This window comes from Meriones unguiculatus, chromosome 3 (genome assembly GCF_030254825.1).
Source record: "Meriones unguiculatus strain TT.TT164.6M chromosome 3, Bangor_MerUng_6.1, whole genome shotgun sequence".
NCBI classification, from domain to species: Eukaryota; Metazoa; Chordata; class Mammalia; order Rodentia; family Muridae; genus Meriones; species Meriones unguiculatus.
This window is the reverse complement of record NC_083351.1, coordinates 140,418,952-140,440,303: the sequence shown is the minus strand read 5'-3', so window position 1 is coordinate 140,440,303 and position 21,352 is coordinate 140,418,952. Positions and strand designations below refer to the sequence as shown.

The following is a 21,352-nucleotide window of genomic DNA, read 5'->3' as shown; positions in this document are numbered from 1 at the left end:
CATGTTAAATGTGAATCAGTTCATTCTATACAGAAAATAAGAGGCAAAGCTTGGAGAAATGGGTGTTGTCTGAGGAGTGTCTTAAGCAAGAGTACAGAAAGGAGGAGGGACAAGGTCATAATGACCAGTTGCTTTCTGCCCATAGCAACCATCACCATGTGTGTAATGGCTGATGCCTTCTTCAGAAGTATTCTTGCAGTGTGCATCATTGTTCTTAGAGAGTGGATAAATTTTACGTAAGGGATATCTCCCCCATATTTCTGCGTAATTTCTATCCATATAGCGTATGTACATTGAATGCATGGCTTTAACTTACATGGTTTGACTCCCACGCAATGTATTTTTCCTTTGTATAACTGATGGGCTCCTCTGGGTTCAATTTTATAGGAGCACAAATAGTCGTTGTTGGAATACCCTATCAATATCCTCTATAGAAATGGATACATACACAGGTGTGTGGCATATATACTTGAGACTGCTTAGTCCCCACATATCATTAGGGGATATATATGTTAATATGTTACAATATATTAACATATATATATAATATACGTTTTTCTTTGGAGATGAAAATAAAGTGTATTTTGATTCACAGAGATATAATTGCATATCCTTTTTCTTTTCCAATGAGAATAAATAGTACTGTTGTTGGTGAATTAGATTGTCCTGATAGATGAGTGACTCAGATTACAGTTTTTTTTTCTTTTTTTTAATGGTATCTTAGTCAGAGTTGCTATTGCTGTGAAGAGAGAGATACCATGGCTGCAGCAACTTTTACAAAGAAAACTATTTAATTGGGGCTGGCCTAAGTTTTAGAGAGTTAGTCCATTATAGTCATGGCAGGAAGCAAGGTGACACATGGGCAGACATGGTGCTGGAGACGGAGCCAAGAGTTCTACGTCTGGATCCATAGGCACCAGGAAGAAAGAGTGAGCCACTGGGTCTGGCTTGAGCTTCTGAAACCTCAAAGGCCATCATCAGTGACACACTTCTTCTACTAAGGCCACACCTACTCCAACAGGTTCACACTCCTACTCCTTTCAATAATGCTACTCCCTGTGAGCCTATGGGGGCCATTTTTATTCAAGCTACCATACAGGGGTGGCTTACCAACTTACCAGTTCTTATCTATGTATTCCTCCACAAACCCAAAAGCCACAAGAGAGAGGTAAAGCCTTCACAGATGGCCTGGTGAAACCTGAGCCAACTACAAGTAGCTATAGTCTTTATCTACAGTAAGAACGCTTGTTGTTCTCAGTCCATCAGCAAAGTAGAATGTATTTTTTTAAAATGAATTAGTCATTGAGGCAGAAAGGGGAGGAAGGTGTTAAAAAGGTAATCGATCTATATATATATAAAAGACAGTGACACTCCAGATAAACTCTAGCTTTTAAAAGTGGTTTATGCTGTTAGTTTCCTACAAAGAGAATTAACAATAGAATTGTATTTTTCTTAATCCTTTTGTGTTCCTGGCCACATGGCTGGGGCCTTCGAACTGTCCTATCTTCTAAAGGAAAGGCTGTAAGTGCTCTCTATTCATTTATCAAAGCTCTGCTGTAACACAGCAAGACACGCGGTTTGTTTCTCTGAGGAAGGAAGCACACAGCTGTGGAGGACAAAGTTTTCCACATCACCAGATGCTTGGTCCCCACTGATGCTGCCCTGTTTTGTTTGCCACGGGAAAGGCTCTGAAAGAGCACCTGCTTCACTTGCTTCCAAAGAATGTCACTTAGTCCCCACCTCTGAGACAGAGGTTTTGTGTAACAAGCCAACTTCTCTGAAAAGCTTTCCCTTTATAGGAATCTCTTTCTTAGAAGAAAGTAATTGGGAAGAACATTTAGGTGGGAGATGGATGCTTACAACGTACAGAATCCAAGGGCACATAAGCCATCAGTTATAAATAGATGCTCGCCACCATATATCTAGCAAGGAAAAAAAAAAACTGGAGCAAACTCAGGACAAAACCTTGTATAAATAAATCAGTTTTCACATGTGAAAGGATGGGATTCTAAGATGAGGAGGAAGAAAAGAGCCCATAATTATTCCTGTAGTGTAATAAATTTAGAATCTCTCCCAAAGACCCTGCAGATCAGAAATCTCTTAACGCCTTCCTTAAGAACTTTTTTTTTTTCCTGGTAGAAATATAAATTGAGCATATTGGCTAGAATCTGAAGCCTATTGGGTTCACTAGTACATCTGTGGGAGGATAGAAAATAGCAAGCAGGGATTCTGGTTCCTTTTGGACATCATGGCCAAATAGGACTCAGACTCAGCAGGCACAGGAAATGCTCCTCCGAAAAAGCCTATTTCCCAGTTTCCTTTCTTCTCTTCTTGGCCCTTCAGGATCCTCCCCTTTTCCCCAGTGCTCTTGCTCATATGGATGTTATTTTGACATCCCCTGGAATTTCCAAAAGTGAAGTGTGAAAACAAGGAGACCTTTGCAAGCCGTGTCTGCGTATCTTCAGAAAGTTTACATTGCACCCCTGCAATGTGTGAGTCAGGCTTGAAGCAGGGCAAATGTGATCTTTTCGTTAAGGAGTTTAGATCTGTTTTTAACTTTTTCCTGTTTTGGGATTTGCAATTTAAGCCCTAACTAGCTCCATGACCTAGTCTATACAGAAAGACAGTTCTTATAAACTTGGACCATAGATTTGTTGTGTGAGAGTTTTGAGAGTAATCATTCCAGTTTTGTCCCTTCCTGGAATTTTTGGCTCAGTTGCCTAACATTGTATTGTACTATATTTTATTTTGAGTTTTAAAAACTGACACTTTCTGCAGGTGCATCCCTGGCAGATGGGATCTGCGAATCCTTCTGCCTCTTTTCTGCCAGCAGCCCAGCATCTCTGAGAGGATTTGGAGCTTTCGGAGTCACTCTTCCATTGCTAGAAAAGAAAGGCCAAGCTGTCGAGTTCCATCTTTTCCTGGAGAAACTTGACTTTTCTCTCTTGTCTTGAATTGTGCATTCTCATGGAAGAGGTGCATATTAAAGAATTAATATCATTGAATGAAATGGTTGGGTGGTTGTTGGTTGGTTTTTTGGTTGAATCCTTTATTTATATACTTCATAAGAGTTCTTAAGAAATTAGGATAACCGGTTGCCTGTGCTTGGAATGTTTGGCAATGTTTGTGAGGTTAAAATGCTGAGACTGGGGGATTGTGGAGAATGAATGAATGATAACTTAGAACAGCTCAATGTTTTAGAACAAGTGCTCTGTAAGTTGGGATTGAAAAGACTAATTTAGATGGCAGCAGATTTGGGTTAGCCTATGAAAGCACAAAGCAGTTCTCTTAGGAGCTGTTTATTTCCTTGGTGAGAGGATTACTGTTCATTTTCCTACTCTTAGATGAGTGAGGTTCTGCTGCTAATAACTTAAGGAACTTTCTATAATAGAAATGTGTTCCCCTTTCATATAGCAACTTAGTGTTTGCTTCCCAAACACTTCACAAACCATTTGTTCTTCTGTTCTCCTCCTCTACTATCCTCAGGTATAATCCATTTTTATTGTTCAAAGCAACAGTGATGTTCCAGGAAGTAAGAAACGTGTGCCTGCCAGATCCTTTTAAAGGCAAGCTCTTAGAAATTGACATGTAATCACTCAGCTTCACGCCTCAAGAATGTTCCTTACCCAAGTAAACCTAGCTGCAAAGGAAGCTGAAAAATGTAGTGGTCATGTGACCAACCAAAATTTATGTTGCTGTGGAAGAAGAGATTAAAGATGAAAATTTCAGTGTCTGCTGTGGGTTGCTTGTATTTTTTTTTTTAAAGTTAAACTTAATTAACCCCATGTATAATGTGATCATAAAAGGAAACAGCCCAGATACAATGTACAGCCTTCACTGTCAGTTACTGCCTTTCTACAGCCAGCACTGTGTCCCATACGCTAACTTCCATGTTGATTTGGTATGGAGGAAAGTGATTCTTTTTTGATGAACTTCTTTCACTCTACCTAAGTAAGGCTTTGTGAAGTTTGTTTTTGAGGAAGAAATTAAAATTCTTATCGCCAGGCGTGGTAGTATATGCCTTTAATCCCAGCACTCAAGAGGTAGGAGCAGGTGGAATTGTAGGAGTTCAAGTCCAGCCTGGTCTATATAGTGAATTCCAAGCCAGTCAAGGCAGCGTAGTGAAAAATAAGTGGGGAAAAGGAAAGAAAAAGAAAAGAATTCATTACCAGTTTAAGCCCGGATTGAGCAACATCACAAAACTCGTTTACATGAAATAAACAAACAAACAAGATAAAAAAATAAGGAGAGAGGCAAGGGAGATTCAGTTTCTGCTCAAGTCTGTGGCTGTATTCTCTCATTATTTTATCAACTGAGTGCTGTCTGTATCTGACAGCTTAAATTCTTTTGGGGTAGGGAATAAATATCTCAGAAAAGAGCAAGGTGTGTGGCCGCACCTGCCTTTAATTCTATTACTCGCCTTTCATCCCAGTGTTCAGAAGGCAGAAACAGGCAGATTTGTATGAATTTAAGGCCAGCCTTGTCTGCGAACTGAGTTTTAAGACAGCTAGGGTATCGCATAGTGAAGATTGTTTTTTTCTTTAGTTGGAATAAAAAACAAACAAACAAAACAGCAAGTCAGAAAAGTTAAACCCTCACTTTGATCCCTGTGGGGAATTTTTTTTTTTTTTTTAAGACAGAGTTTCTCTGTGTAGCCTTGGTTGTCCTGGACTCAGTTTGTAGACCAGGCTGGCCTTGAACTCACAGAACTCTACCTGCCTTTGCCTCCTGGAGTGCTAGGATTACAAGTGTGCTCCACCACAATCTCCGTGTGCTTTTAAAACTTCATCTCAGAAAAGTTTATGTGTGTGCGCAGACACACACACACACACACACACACACACACACGCACTCGCGCTCCTCGCCAGCCATACACTAAAACCCAGTTTTTGAATCAAATGTTAAAGGTTTTCCATTAGACCTTTGGCAGCCTGAACAATTTACTTTGGGGCCACTGGGTTCTTGAACAGGCATGCATTATTTATCTTTGAAATTCACTGAGTACATAGAGCGGGTCTCACCCTGAAATAGTCCTAACTGGAGAACTGCCTTCCTCACTTGAGCAAGTTCCTTATCATTGCTGAAGCCTGTTTCTCTACTTAGGAAATAGGAATGATATTTGTTTGCTCCACCTTTGTGCCAAGTTTTGTGGGATCAGATGAGATGGGGTTAGGAACGGCACTTAGATGTTGTTGTGCCGCTGGAGAACAAGTGACTGATTCCTTGTACGTCAGAAGTACAGTGGATGCATTTTAATTTTTGAGAGTGCAATGCTATCATGTCCCCACATGCAGGTTTTGACTTTAAAGACCATGCCACCTGTGGCAACTTACTCTGTTAATGTGCCGATGGAAAGGCAGTATTCTCAAATGTTGCTTCCATTTCCAAGATTCTCAGGAGTCATCATTTATTCTAATATTTAGCATAGGTCAAATCCTGGTATGCTACACGTTACAGTAATAATAGCTTCGGGCTTGGTCAAGGCATCTCTTGCAATAGCCAATGTCTTGTCATCATTGCTGTTATATACCAGCCTCAGAACTACAACCCCGAGAGAAGACCTTGCCAAAGTAATAGAAAAGAAAATTGACTCCATTTAACATAACCTTCAAATCTGTCTGCCTTGAAAGAATGTGGTGCTGGTAGGCAAACAGGCTCCTGCATGGTGTGAAATGAGAAAATGACGCTAAGGATGGGCTGGCAGAGGAGGTGGGAGCTGGCCACGGTGTCTGAATGAAATCTGAAGTTGGCTTTTGCTCGATCTCTGCAGTCCGGGCTCTTCCTTGCACCCCGTGTTTAGGTCTAGGCATTAAATACCTGAACCTGAAAATAAAGAACTGAATGCCTGCCTGGCTTGCTGGCCTCCTCCATATTCCTGCTTGGTGTTAATCAAGGCGCCCTGCTGTCAGTCACTGGGTGAGGGGGTGCAGGGTAACAACTGGGAGAAAAATGTCACGTGACCTGCCTGGAGCTTTTATGTAAATATGGCTTCGTCCTTACCATCATATTACTGATCATAATACCGTGAAGTGCATTCTGCATCCATTATCGAGCCTAGACTTACAGATCCCAGAGGTTTGTTGGCGCCGATGTGGTTTTCTCTTAACACTTCTCGAAAGTAAAACAATTCCTCCTCACTGGTTTAAAGTTTATATTTTAAGGGTTTGGGGGAAGGGGGCTCTTTAAGCCTGAGGCTTCTCAACAGTGGTGGTAGACTAAATCACGTTTTTAGCTTCTAATTCTCAGTGTTTAGTTACGTCTGCTTCACTATGATCAAAATAATCTGGCAGGAAAAAGTTCAGGCTTGTGGTTTCGGAGGGAGCTCGTTCCCTCATGGCAGGGGAAGGCAGGGCAGATGGACTCCTGCCCAGGTGGGAGGGCCAGCTGACAGCGTCCACAGCCCAGGAAGCCAGGAAGCAGAGAAGACCCCGGGATAGCTGGAACCACTGAAGATTCCTCCACGCCCCACCCCCTTCCCGCTAACCAGGCCTCACCTCCTGGAGGCCCTAGAGCCTGCAGAATTGCACCCCAGGCTAAAACATGAGCTGTAGAGGCCATTGCAGATTCAAACCTGAACACAGGTCATCAGATAACTTCATTTTTCGTCCCCTCTGTGACTAGCAGGACAATCTATGTGTATCGTATCGTGTGTTTGGGGATTTAGAATTAGACTTTTTGAGGATGGGTGTATGTTTCTCAGTCAGTTCACTGATGAATGTGTGTATGGGTTTGGTTGGATAAGTGAGTATTCACAAAAGTAATTATTCTTCTAGACAACTGTTAGCCCTTACATTTCATGCCTCCTTTAAGTCCTGAAGTTTGGGAAGCCCCCATGTGTGTTGCTTTGGTTTCGGTTAACAACCCAAGATGAGAAAGGATCACTTCTTTTCTGTCTTGCGCCAGCATCAGGCCACTTTCTGTTCTCTCAGACTCCCTCAGGAGCAAGAGATAGGAGAAAAGCATCCTCAGTGTGAGAGCGTCTTAGGGATGAGGCAAACACACTGTCTTATCCACTTCATTTCGGCTTCACTGAGGACTTAGCTGCGTGGCGTAAACAGCCATCCACGGGTTAAAGAAGCATGGTGGGGGGTGGCGAGGTAGTTGAGGGCTTGTGAATGAAGCCCAGGCTCCATCTTTAACACCGACAGCACCCTCGGCCCACACACCTCCCCCCGAAAAGAAAGACGAAATAAAGAAAAGAAAGGAACCAAGAGAAAGAGAAAAATTCCCAAGCCAGGCAGTTCTCAGATGATTTATCATATCTAAACGTTCATGATACTAGATGGATGATGTTATCTAGTTATCTTGATTTAAAGGAAAGTTGCCTTTTTATTTGAAAAAAGAAAAACAGCAAAGCTTGTCCGTGGTAGCCTTTCCAAAGGAGCACACTGATTGGAATAGTCCTTCAACTTCAATGGGAAGACCCTCAACTATAAATATCTCCCTATTGCAGGCATTTGAAAACTCATCCTAGTAAATGTTTGAAGGAAAATATGCCGAAACGTGAGGGACATAAAGACTTCCCAAATTGCTAAGGGTTTTATTGTAACTTACAGTACCATGGGTTCAGTTGGGTTCAGGGTAGAGTTTCCATAGGGCTGTGGTGAATTAACTGTGTCTTATAAGTTGGTATCAAGAAATGTAAGAGGCTTGAAACCATTTAGAGGACCCTTCCATTTTTTCGTGAGTGGCTGTTGGGTCAGCAGGATTCTGGGGAGGCACAGCTGTTAGACACTGTTGAGACTCACTCCCTGTTGTGGCCAGTATTTGTCAGTCCCTTTGACAAAGGAAGGTTTCACACCAAATTCTAAGCAGCTGACCATTGGCTGCTTGGGAGCTCCCAGTCGATAATTACCGGCTAGCCTCAAACTCTAGCCGTTGTCTTCGAATGTTGGTGATGGCTGCTGTAGGAAATAAAGGGCTTTATTGGCTCACTGCTAACAGAGAAGATCTGGGTCCAAAAACACAAACGAGAACTAGGCTTGGGGAGAGAAATCAGACAGGCCACTGTGCAGCCTGAAAACACCTGAAGGGATGTGAGGAGTGCTGGCCTTACCTAGCAGAGGCTTTGGGTTGGATTCTCAGCACTGCTATAATCTGGAGTTCCATGTCATCCTCTATCTTAGCCAGCTCTTGGCCATCCTGGCCTTCATGAGACCCTGACCGAAAACAACAAGAAACACCTTTAAAGCCACGTTAAAAATTTTGTAGTTTGGACAGGAGTATCTGGCTCAGCCGGGAATAACTTAAAAGAGAAAAGAGCAGTGGCTAAAACCAAGACCTTGGAAAATAGAAAGTTTTTCTTCTCTAGGAATGGGAGTATCGAATAAGTTGTTTTTCTGATCTTTGAAAATATAAACCATGACCTTCGGATTTTTCCTTGCCATAAAGAGTGAATGTGTAGCTGGTATGGTCTTTATTGTGAACGTCTCACCTCAGAGAGTGACTTTTCTACTATGGTGGCATAGCTGGGTTTTGGGTTTTTTGTTTTGTTTTGTTTGTTTGTTTTTTAGTCACCTACCCTTTGCACTTCTCTTCCATCTGCAAAGACAGTGGCCCCTTCCAGTTTAAGAAGAATTTGCTCCCATGGGGATAGAAAATCCTGTTTAGAGAACTCACCCAGTGCCCCAGCATGGCGGACCCTTTTTCTCAGCTTGTATCTTGTATCACTGCTGTGTCCTCCTTTCTCTTCTGGAAGCTGCTAGGAAGCCTTTGATACTAAATAATGAATGCAAGTCTGTCATCTAAGGAAGTCAGGACAGGAACTTGCAGGAGCTCTGCAGAGGCTGCACGGAGGATGCTGCTTGGTGGCTTGCTCAGCCTGCTTTCTCATAGCCCCCAGGACCACTTAACCGGGGGTGGCGGCAGCTGCAATGAGCTGGCCCTCCCACATCAATCATGACTCAAGAAAATGCCCCACAGGCTTGCCTACAGGCCAGTTTGGTAGGGGATTTTTCTCTCTAGAGGTTTCCTCTTTGCTAATGACTCTAGCTTGTGTCAAGTTGACATAAAACTAGCTAGCACAGCACTTTTGATGGTCGTGACTGCCCTTTCTGTTTTCCTAGGCCAGTGATTCTCAAAAGCCTAGGATTGTGGGAAAACAGTGGGATTGTTAGAGGTGCAAATTTTTGGGCTTCCTCCCACCCAAGCTAGAAACTCTGGACATAGCCGCAGGCCACGAGGATGCTTCTGAGGACTCTTGCCTTCTGTTACATGGGCAGCACCCTGTCTGTCGTAATCTTATCTGTGCACTGCCCACGCATAGCCTGGCTCAGGCTAGACAGGAAATGCTTGTGGGATTCTTTCACCCATCTTCCCTCACCACCACTTACCCGGGAGGCACTAGGCGCACAGTGGTAGCAAACGCCACTCTAAGACCTCAGGGAACAGGGCCGTGCTCAGCAGTGCGGATCTTGCTAAATATAGACGTACAGCTCCCCCATTCATGCTTCCTCTGCCCTGTCTGTAGGAGAGGGTGTTTCCAGCTGCTGGCCATGCTAATTCATTTTTCTTTGGTCCCTTCCTGGGTTCCTGAAAGAAAGTCCGGAAGAGGGTGATTACAGGTAAGTGTGCTCCTGGCCCTGCAGGTCCCTAGAGTTGTCCAGACCCTAGAGGGGACCAGGTAGAGCCACGTGCTGGTGCCAGGGGTGGCTGGAATGGGTGGGTCCTTGCTGCTTATAAATGGGCTTCTTGTTTCCATGCCAAGGATATTACTTTTGGACCAAGAGGGACTCTGTGGGACTGTCAGCCTTGCTATTTTTACTCTCTGACTTCCCGTCCCTGTTTCCTGTAACTTAAAAAAGAAGAAGAAGAAAGAAAGAAGAAGGCATGCAGGCAAGGGGGAGGACCACAGACTCATTCGGTGACTTTTCTGCTCTTGTCCTGCCATGTCTCTTCTCAGCGTGTGACAGCCTTCAGTGAGCTTCCCATGATGACAAGAGCCCAGGAACTGGGAGAAAGCATCTTAGGTACAAGCTCCAGTGGGAGGGAAGGAAGGAAGGAAGGGAGGCATCCTAGACATGGGTTTCACCGCGTGTCTGAGGGTGGGATTTCTTCTCCGCTTCCAGCAAGATGTGCCAGCTGGAATAGCCACGCTGCTTTACCAGGGCTGGATTAGGGAGGCAGGCATTGCAAGAATATTCGTGTCCATGGACCCAGAACGCCGGGTGATGGGGGCTCAAGGCCAAGCATCCATGGAGAATCTTGGTGTTCTCACTCAATTCTTGACCTTGGTCAGGTGGGCTCCTTGTCTCGTCATCTCAACCCTGTGCCATTGTTTTCTTTTCTCCTTTCTGGCCCTTTTGTTTAATTACCCTGCTTCCCCTTGCTGTCAATGCTGGTGTTTTTGTTTTGTTTTGTTTTGTTTTGTTTTGTTTTTCAGGTCTCTGAAATCAATCCTGTTCTGTATCAGAACATACTTTTATGGTTTAAATCCATTTTCTGTCCTCTGAAGCCTTAGAACAATTCTGCCTTCAGCTCAGCGCAACTTTGGACATGCAGTAAAGGGTACACAGTCCACACCCTGCCAGCCTCAGTGTCCTCTTTAATCTTCTCAGCATCTATAATACCACAGTAGCACCGTGTCTGAAAAGGCCTGGATCTGCCCTTGTCTTCTAGATGGGTTTGCCTTGCGCATTAGCTGCAAAGTCTAGTCGTGTTTTATGCAACGGAGAGTGCAGAGCTTTTCACCAGTGGAGCCTGCAGACCACAGAGGAAACCAAAACACGGACAAAGCAACTGCCTTCATTTGGGGTTGATTTGCGTCTGAGAGAAACTTAAAGTATATAGCACATGTGTGTCCCATACCTTATGGGACGTGTTTGTTTTAAAAGTCGTGAAGTGGTTTTTCTCATTGGTGGAGAGAGACAGACAGACAGACAGACATCTGAAAGACAAGAGAGTGTCTTGCTGAAGAAGGCCAGCAGGGCAGGTGAGAGGGTCAGCAGTTGTCTCGAGCTGCCCTCCCTGGAGTGAGCTGGAGTGATTTCTCCACTGAAAACTCCCCAGGAGATTGTCATCATGTTAGTCTTGTTCTTAGAACCAAGGTGGCCACCCAGCCTCATGATTTCTGTAGTAGGCATTTTCCTTGGTACTGAAGTGGGGGGACCTCAGTGAGACAAATGTCTTGCTATGTTGCCGAAGGAAAGCATGGGAGCAATAGGCGGTGTGTGGTCACAGGCAGCTACCTCTGTCCTGTGTCCTGCTGTTCTGAGTGTTGACACGCGACCCAGTGAGGGAACTGGTGTGACCTGTGCTTTTACAGATACACATCTGACGTTTTTGAGAAGTTACCTGGTTTGTGCGGAGGCCGTTCAAACAGTGAATGGCTGAGCCAGGTAAGATGATCCCCCCCCCCCAGGGAATTCCCACTCATGCCCAGCCCAGGCTGTGGAATGCCGCCGCTGGGCTCTTTGAATTGTCTTTATTCACCGGAGCCGTCGAGAGTCTTGAATGAGCCTGTTTTTCGTTTGGATCACCTTTATAGATTGTGAAAATATTCTGACTTGGCTAACTTCGTGTGTGTGTGTGTGTGTGTGTGTGTGTGTGTGTGTGTGTGTGTGACTCTGCCTTCCAGTGCTGAGGTTTCAGGAACACACTGTCACACCCACCTTCTATGTCCCTGCTTCGGATCATGCATAGTTGGCAAACACTTTACCAACTGTTTTTTTCACTTGTGAAAAATATACATTCAGGAATATCAATTACGCACACAGATTAGTAGGTAATTATAAAGAGAACATCAGTTGTCAACACCAATGGAATTTTTTTTAGACTATGGAAGACCTGGGGTATGTCTTTCTCTATCAAAACTGGCCCCCAGCCCCCCTCTTCCCAACACACACACACTTTGGGTTCTTTCTCAGCCTGTGGTGTTTTTTTTTGTTTGTTTGTTTTGTTTTTTTTAATGTGATAACTGTGTGTTTGCATTTATGTCTAAACCATTTATGTCTGTCACTAAATAATTACTGGTTAGGCTTTATGTGAACAGAATTGTGGTGAATATAGAGTCTTTTGTCTGCCTCCTTTTCCATCAGAGGCGTGTTGTGAACTTTGTGTTGCTGTGTGCAGCTGTACTTGGCTCATTTTGTTATTTATTTATTCTGCTGTAATTTTCCCATTCTTCTATAAAAGGAGATCTGAGTTGTTTTTAGTCGGGGGCCATTTTGATATTGCTACTGTGGTCTGAATACCTAACACGCATGTGTGGGTTCCCTAGGAGAGATACCAGCTGTGGAAGTGCTGGCCATGAGGTGGCGATGACTCCTTTATTAATTCATAACATTATTCTGTTTGCATGCTTATATTAAAATTCCCCTCCACTGTATACGAGCATATGAAAGACATACGTGTTCTTACTGTTTGACCCACCTGCCCTCGGGTGCAGTGCTCTTTAATGCTTGCTAAGTTGATGGCTGTGTAAGAATGTTGTGCTGAGACTTGAGATGTTAGCCGTACCCCAGAGACTTCCCCTGCATTCCGCCGGTCTCCCTCTCTTACCTATCTCATTGAGGCCGCCACAGTTGGTCTTAGGTCTCGTTCTGATAGTGGGCCGCAGACGGGATCCCCTGGTGCACTTTTTACGTTCTAATGCTGGCTCTAACACCCAAGATTACTGTGGCATGTGACGGGCCCAAGAAAAAAGCCTTTCTCTAATATTGATGTCTTTGAGGGTATTCCCACTGGAAACTCCTTGTGATCTCAATGCTCCCACAGGTCTGTCAAAGCGTGTGTGATGGCCAGTTTCTTTCATCCACAGATGTGGAACCTGCTGACATTGACGTAGATGACTGAAAGTATGTTTACCTATGAGGACGGTCGTACATGCTGTTGACAGAAATGGGCATTAGTCCTGCGTGAATGTTAGTGGTCTGTTGTGTTACACTGTACAGAACCGACTTCTTCAGAGTTCCTCATTCGTAAGATGCTAGGTTTACTGTTGGAAGACCTAATTCATTCAGTAATTTCTTCCTCCTTCATTCGTTCCTCGGTCCGTCCACTGTTGAGTACCTGTTTTGAGGGTGTGGGAAGGAGGCTGATTGGTGGGACTGACACAGAGTCTTCCTGCCTTCCTAGCACTTGGCCCTTGCACTGGTCGGGGTGCCTCTGGACAGGGCGCTGGAACTGTGAGTACTGGAGCTTTGACTATCACCATTGTCAGCTATTTTTAGCAACAGAATAAGCCCCCACCCCCACCCCCACCTCCTTCAAGGGCTTTTCCAACACAATCTTGGCAGAAATTTAAAGTGCAAACCAGGTTAGAATGTAGTGTGTTTGGTTCAGTATAGAACAGCTCAGTTCTTGTCATCTAGAGCACAGGTCCCCTCACACACTCCAGGTAGCAACGTGGCTTCAAAGCCACCGACCTTGCACTCTGCCCTTGGTCTGACAGGAATTCATATTCTGATGGTGTACATGGCTGTTCCTCACTCTCAGGTATAAATTGCAGACCTCATTAACCACAGAGGTAGAACAGGCGTCCTTTCATTCCTTTCCATTTTCACTCCAGACCTCTAATGAGACCCTCCAAGGGCATGCACGCACTCAAGAGTCCTCCAACCTAAGTCCTCGTATTTACTTTCCCTGCCCCAGTTGAGATGCTAAAAACAAAGGGATATCAGAAATAACCCATTTACCTCCTAAAGGGGGGCCAGGAATGGGGAGTATAAAGCACATTTGATTAGAGCTGTTTCTTCAGATTTTGTTAACTCGGAATTCTATGATCATGTTTTCATTTCCCTGTGGATAGAGGGCAACATCTCCACCGTAATTTGAAACTTGGGGCAGTCTTGCCTCTGGCAAGCTGAAATGGAAAGAGTGGGTGCTGGGGCCACCAGCAGCACTGGAGATGCAATCTATGCCCGAGGGCTTGGCCAGCCTCTTTGTACAGCTCCTCTCTTCCTTCTGTCCTCCAACAGTTTCAGTAATGTGTGCCCACACTGTGCATTGATGTACACACGTGTTCTCACTAGAAACGCAATAAAGCATTCTGGCTTTATGTTTCGGCCGTGTGGACTAGAACGGTGCTCAAGTCTAGAGCCCCGGTTGTCAGCCTTCCCACACGGACACAGTCAGTTCTGTGGCTTCTCCATGAGCCTTCCATCTCTGAGTTTCTCGCTCTGCTTCTTTTCTCTTGTACTTTTTAATCCCTTTAATATTCAATCCAAGGGCAAAAAGTGCTGTTTGGGCTCTGTTTCCCTGACAGTCTAGGCACAGTTGGCCAGAACCATGGCCAGGAGATCCTGAGGAGAGGAAGCGGGAGTCAGGAACAGAGGTGGGATGGAGAGCTCAGGTGCCAGTGAGTGCACAAGAAAACAGCCTTCTCAGAGACGGGCTTCAGTGAGACAGCTCATTTTATTGGGGGGAACAAAAACTATTTAAATCTTTGAAGCAGGGGCTTTTGGGGTGAGTGTACATTATTAGCCAGGGGCCAGGATGCTGGAGATGCCTTATTTGCATAAGGAGGAATTCCGGGTGCTGCTGGACTTCATCTTATAAGGGAAGAGGAAGTTTAACCCATCTGCCAGGCTGACCTTGTCAGGAGGGCAAGGGTGTGGGCATGGGGCTATAAGCACCAGGGTGGGCAGGCCCTGGGGTACAGAGTTGGGGGAAGTCCTACTCCTACTGATCTCAGAATGTGACATACGCCCCCCCAGCCCCACAAAAAAGAAAGAAAAATTCAAGCAAATAATTACTCAGTTAATTGAATAAATCCTTAGGTAGGTGAAGTGTGCCTGAAATTGCCCAGAGGCTAAACTTTATTTGTCACCCGCACTGCTTAAGAGATATTATTAGATTTGAATGTCTTTAGACCTTGCAGACACTTGCCCGTTTGCCACACTCTCCACCATTCCGTATGGCCTCTCACTCCCACCTTCTTTCGTGTGTTTACATGACTGGCTCCATTTTAAAGCCAATCTGGTCCTTTGTTGAATTCCACAGCTATTTATTTCAGTTTGCTTTTCCTAAAAGTGTGCAATTCAGACTCCTAGAGTCCTGAAAAAGACACTGCTCCTCTGTGGGTATAGAAAGCGGTTACAAAAACAGACTTATAACCAGGAAGAATATGTGATGCCAACCAGCCAGTCTTCCTGATTGGCAGCAGGACCTGGGAGGCCCCGTGTAAACATGTGGAATTTGCCTGCATGGTTGGCTAAGATTCATGGAGCGTTAGCTTGGGGTTCTTGGAGGTATGGGGTAACTTGAAAAGAGATATTTATGCCCATCTTCACAGATGGCAACCACCCTTTCCAGCTCTCTGTCTCCTGTCTTACCCATTTCATCATGCTTTATTTGGTAGGGTCTTCTCAGTCCAACATAGTTGTGATGTTTCTGTGTGTGGGGTTTACCTGGTTATTGGAAGCTTCCTATTTCTTTTTTTAATAAAATCCCTTTCTCTCTCCCTCTCTCTCTCCCTCTCCCTCTGTCTCTCTTTCTCTCTCTCTCTCTCATTTCCCAGCAGATATCTGGAGTGATCACTCATTTCAGACAGATCCGGATTTGCCGCCTGGCTGGAAAAGAATCAGTGACATCGCTGGGACCTATTACTGGCACATCCCAACAGGAACCACTCAGTGGGAACGGCCTGTCTCCATCCCGGGGGATCGCCATGGCTCTAGGAAAGGGTCACTCAGCTCTGTCACGCCATCTCCCACCCCAGAGAACGAGGTAAAGGGCAGTGTCTTTTTACATGCTCAGCATTGTAACTCAGTCTCCTTTTACACTAGCAGTCTCTACCCCAACAGGCCACTGAGGTAGGCCTTTTGGTAGCCACGCACGTTGGATTTGAGAGCTCATTAATACTCCCTCTTAGAAATAGTGTTAACGTCTGTTGTCTAGGGCCGTTTTCACTTTTAATGGATTCTGGTCTCATGAAATATCATTCTAGGTACAAAAACAAAAGGAGCTGATTAATGGGAAATGGCTAAGTTTCCCTAGGGCTCATGCACACAGTAATTTACTCTCCAGGTACCATTGCATGGTGCTGGATCCATGAAATATTTATGCATAGAAGAATGTCTCTTGGCCAGGAGTGTTATAGTTACTATGTATCTTATTAGCCTTGAGTTCATTTGCTACCATTGCACAAGATGTTTTTCAGGGATAACCCTTGAGAGCACTTACATGCTTAGATTTCTATTTAAGGATAAAAAAAAAAAAAAGAGATGTGTTTATTTAGCAGAAGTGACATTATTTTGGAAATAATTAGTGGCATAAATTCTGGATATCCCCGAGGAAGAAATCAGGATGTTTAAATAAAGAATTGAGGCCTTAAAAAATTTTCATTGTGGTATTCATTCATGTAACGATTCCTGCAGCAAATATTTGTCAGGTCTAGTAACAGCACACTCAAGAGAATTATCAATGGGAAAGGTCACAGCCAAGTGACAGCTTATTTATTTGTTTGTTTGTCTGTCATTTATATCAGCGGTTTATCTAGCAAGGTATATGTTCTGCCCCTTTCTCCCCTCCCCCACTTTTTTTCTGATGATAAATCCTTTGCTCTTTAAACGAGGCCATTTTCTTTTGGTTTGAGAAATGAGTGCATTTGAACTTTACCCCTGACTGGCCAAACTCTTCTGCATTAGCCAGTGTTATCACCTATCCTCTCCTTAAAAGTAGCCAGCATCTTGTTCCTGACATTCTGATTAGCGAACTGTTCCCCCCTGGGAAGCAGGAAGACTGGTATTCTACTCCACTTCCTGCTTCAGAGGACTCCAGCATCTTGCCACCACAGCCCCAGCCCCAGCCCCAGTTTCCCATCTTTAGAGAGCTGGGTTGGAGCTAGCTATCCCCTCGTTGGTAGAGGAGAGCCCTGGCTGGTTTGGACTCCGCCCTGCGCGCCAGGCATATGACTCAGCACCAGTGAACGACGCGGGCTCTTGTCTAGCATTAGGTGACTTTGATATCTTCTCATTGAAGTCTAATAGCTCCTCATCCTAAGCAGCTTCTAGCCAGTGACATATTCCCCTTGAATTAGGTGTGCTTGGAACAAACAAACAAACAAACAAACAAAAAAACCAAAAACTGAACCAGTGGAGCCCCAGCCTTCAACAGGTTTTGGAAGGAAGGAGTCCACACCCCACCCCATCTCAGGCATTTCTGGACGGCCGCCCTGATGTAGCGCCAGGCAGTGTCCACCCCTGATCTTGCTAGAACAGAGCTGTGCTACTCTGTCCTGTTAGGCTGTGTTCAACAATAGGACACCTCCAACCAGGAAAGTACATTATGGATGGGAAAACTGGGACACAGAGCTATCCATCAGTGACGCACAGCAGCACCCGGGGCCTCTGGATTCCTGGCGAGGATTCTTTCCGATGTCCCTAGCTTTAGGTTTTCAATGTTCTCTGCCTCCTGTTGTCCCTGAGGTCAGGAGGTCGGACCAACTTGAGGAGAACCACTCCCTACTTCAGGTGTCTTGCTTGTGTCCTCCATACTCAGAAGAGATTAAGTCTTTCTTTGTGCTTACCTGGGGGAGTCCAAGGAGTGAGGTCTGGGAATGTGTGGAGTTCGGTTTCAGTGTTTCTGCCAGCAGAGCTGGGCAGTTGGCATTAGGTGAAACTGTCGTGTAGAGGGCCTCACCCAGCCCGGGGTCTCTCGGAGCCCACCCTTGCCTGTTTTTTTCCCATCCCTATGTCATCCTCCTACCCTCGCCCATATTCAGGGCTCCTTCCCAGGCTCCAAAGGACTTATATTCTTTGTCCTTAGTAGTTTTCAGCCTCCTTATTGCTTATGAAGATTTGTCAGTTTGAATGAGTAGCTCAGTGATAGAGCACTTACCTAACACGCATAAAATCCTGGGTTCAATCCCCAGCACCACAAGGAACAAAAAGCATTTTTCGTAAACAATGCATTTGGCCCTTCTCGGAATCAACCATGACACAGAAGCTGGCCTCTGAGAATCAGAAGTTGAGTAGCCATATACTTGGTGTTTTAGGTCTCCTGGCTCCTCCCTAAATTCTACCCCCTCTTACTTGTACTTACTGAGTTTTGCCCTCAATGGATCTTTAAAAGATCAATAGTTTTAGAAGTTTCAGATATGCAATGACTGGCTCATACCCAGCTGTTTATTTGTTTCTTTGCTTTCTTGTTTATTTTTTTCCTGCCATGCTGGGGATCAAACCCAGAACCTACCTTATGCCTGGCAGTCAAGCACTTTACCACTACCATTTATTTGAATATTTACTTGTTCATTTCTTCCTTCCTTCCTTCCCTCCTTCCTTCCTTCCTTCCTTCCTTCCCTCCCTCCCTCTTTTTCTCCCTCCCTCCCTCCCTCCTTTTTTCCTTCCTTCCTTCCTCACATAGACTGGGCAAATACTCTGCTACAAAGCTACATTCCTCGGGCCACCAGCCCTTTGATAGACAGAGGGGACACCCACCCCTCAGAGCAACCTTTTGATTGTTCACTTCATGCAGTTTCCCCCGTTTGTGACGCCAGCACTAAGTCAAACATCCCAGCAGACTAACGATTGCCTGCACATTGTAATCACAGGAGCAAAGGGATATGCAGAGATAGGGGAGAGGGGAAAGGTAGGGAAGGAGGTAGCCTGCCACATAGCCAGGTCAGGGAAACACTGAGGACAATTCAAGCCATGAGTGTGCACCGTGTTTACAGGGCCAGGCCAGCAACTTGTGTCATTGTGCTCACGAAACACATGCCTATTATCAAGGGAAGGCGTCACCCCTGTTTGGACACAGCAAAGACACAGCAAGGCCTCAGAGGCTCTCATAAAATTACAGAGCTAGTGTGTGGCAGAGTCAGCCTTGAACTTTGATCCATCGTTGACCTCCGCTTCCATCCCAGACTTCACACACTATATTAGGGAATGTGGAGACTCTCAGATCTCTTCACCAGAAGGGAAGGGCTGTGTCGCACGCAAAGCCAGGCAGAAAATGACTACTTAATAATGTCGTCCCAGGTGCCGGTGACAGCAGAAGAGAAATGATTATTTCTCCAGCTCCGTTTCTTTGATCTCTAAATAGAATCTATTTCAACTAATTTCAAAGCATGGAAAAAAAAAAAAGGCAGAATGTTAGGGGAGAAAAGTAACTTGTAATGTGTCGTGTCAGAAATGCATGTTTTCACTGAGCTACCGCGTGAGCTGGCGTGGAAAGAAAAATCAGATAAATAAGCGCCCAAATCTGTTGACGGCACAAGAATTTAGGACTGCAAGCTTCCTTACAGTTTGAAGATTTTACATTTCACTTCCCAAAGTTCACCCGGGAAGCGTCAAGCACGGCGGATAATGTTTCCAGTGCACGTGCCAGCAAGTATTTTTGAAAGTTTATCAACCGCCCGAGAAGTATTTGCTACTGAAACTTGGCCCACGTTGCTTTTCCTCCCCTCCCACTCCCAATCCACCTATTTGTTCCAAATTACCTCTGAACTTATGTGGATACAGACTTTGGGAGGGGGGGAGAGCCATACAAGATATTTTTTATGAATAGCTCTTGGCCAATGGCCAAGACTTACTTAGACTCTTCATAGAGAGATGGCCAGGGTTTCCCAAAGGAGTGTGGATCCTGTCTCCTTACAAAGTGTCTACTTGCTAACAAGCTTGTGGCCATTGGCCACCTACGCAGTCGACACCCCGGGAAGCACACCATGTTGAGAAGTGTAAGCTGAGCTTTATTATTACTGAACATTTTTTTTTCCTATATGAAAAGAAAGTAGAGGAGAGGGACTGCCATCCCCAGCACATCTGTACACAGCTGGGCCACATCTGTTAGGCAGACAGGTGCTCACGACACCTCACTCCTCACTTCACCATCCCCCCTCCCCACTCTAACAGCAGGTCTCAGCCACAGACTAAGCATGAGGTCCGAGTTGGGGTGTGACCCTGGCTTTCCGTAGCTATGCTGGCTTCGGAACTTCTGAGATAGATACAAGAGCTGTCACGATAGCCCCCACCGAGGCCACATGAGACACGCAGGCCCCTTCCCGGAGGGTCCAGGCATCCACTCCCACTCTCTGGTTTCTGGTGGCACTTTACAGTGACACCCCTCCACTCCAGCTGGGTTTGAGTGCTGTGGGGATTTGTCCTGAGTGGGGTGCCTGCCTCGCAGGTTGGCAGGTCCAGGTTTGAGAGGCTGCAGCTGGTGAGAGCGCCCCCTTGCTGCCTCACTCTCTGAGCAGAGAAGGGGACAAGAGAACAAGACTTTCAGGTTTGAGCAAGTTGGTAGAGCCCTGATATCCTCACCTCCCTCAGTCTCCATCCTTTCCCCAACAGTGCTGCACTTGGGGAGTTTCCCACATGGGGTTTTGAGAGGACACATTCGTAGCAAGCACACAGTAAAGACAGCTCCTTCAAAAAGGCTTTCCAGCCCCTGAGAAGCCATCCTCAGGAATACTCCATTGGCTTTGTTGAAAAGGGACCTTTTCCAGCAGAAGGTCATTGGCCCATTTCTCCATATTTGCACAATTGTTTTCCAACAGCCCCACTACCACCCCCACCACCACCAAGGAAATTAGGATAAAAGTGTTCAGCCATCCAGGACACCTTGCTTGGCAGTCCCTAGCCGGCCCACCCTCACACAGCCCCTGCATGGAACAGTGGGTCTAGAAGGGCAAGCTGTGTGCTCTGAACACTGGCTCAGTATACACCATGGGAGCCATAACTGAGTATGACCATCCTATTTAGAGCAATAGATGGTCCCCCAGGAGAAGGACCAGGACGTCTTGTGACCATACCAGACTTTTGCCACTCTCCCTAGAAGGTTCCCAGGCAGGTTGCTGCTTATGAAAGATGCTCTGTGTCCACTCCTGCCCTCTCACCCTATCTGTGTGTCACTTCCTAGCTGAAGCATACGACTTGCCTGCCGTTCCTTGTTTACTCTGATATCAATGAATTCTTTTAAAATAGGGTTTAGAAATAAATACCTTTGTTCTAGTCATAATGCAGTTGCCATTGCTCCCTTACTTGAGTTTTGCACCAAGCACTCACTGTTGTTAGCTTCTGCAAAACCACTGTATAATGCTTTTGTTTGTGTAAATGTAGGTGAGCTGGGAGGTTGCCAGCTGACTCCATAGCACAAGAGCTGGGTTCACACAGGCCCAGAACCACAGTCAGCATACTCTATTCAGAGACTCTCTTGTCCAGACAGCAAATATATAAAAAGGCATAAAATTTGATGCCCACACAGAGGCCTGTTTTAATTAAGTTCTCAGTTTTTTTCTGAATGTTCCATTTAGAATATCCTTCTGTCCTCTCCTGTCCCCACACAGAGTCCTTCTTGGATAATTTTTTATTTCAGGAGTCTTGATTTTCAGACATCACCCCCACCTCCTTTCTCCCTTCCTTCTTTTTCTTTATTTTTCTTCTCCCTTTTCCTTCTTCCTTTCTCTTCTCCCTCC

General features: G+C 45.3%; 1 protein-coding gene across 13 annotated transcripts in view; it reads left to right on the top strand.

Annotated features, from left to right (window-relative positions):
- Apbb2 (amyloid beta precursor protein binding family B member 2) overlaps positions 1 to 21,352 on the top strand; it is a 308,714-nt gene that overhangs the window by 194,436 nt on the left and 92,926 nt on the right. For 8 of the 13 annotated variants that reach the window (XM_060380673.1, XM_060380674.1, XM_021635489.2 and 5 more), the window contains one exon: positions 15,458 to 15,666. In XM_060380673.1, the coding sequence (XP_060236656.1) occupies positions 15,458 to 15,666 (209 nt within the window). Of the gene's footprint in view, positions 1 to 9,845; positions 9,969 to 15,457; positions 15,667 to 21,352 lie in introns of those variants that run through there. The other 5 variants (XM_021635491.2, XM_021635490.2, XM_021635485.2 and 2 more) reach the window with 3 other exon arrangements.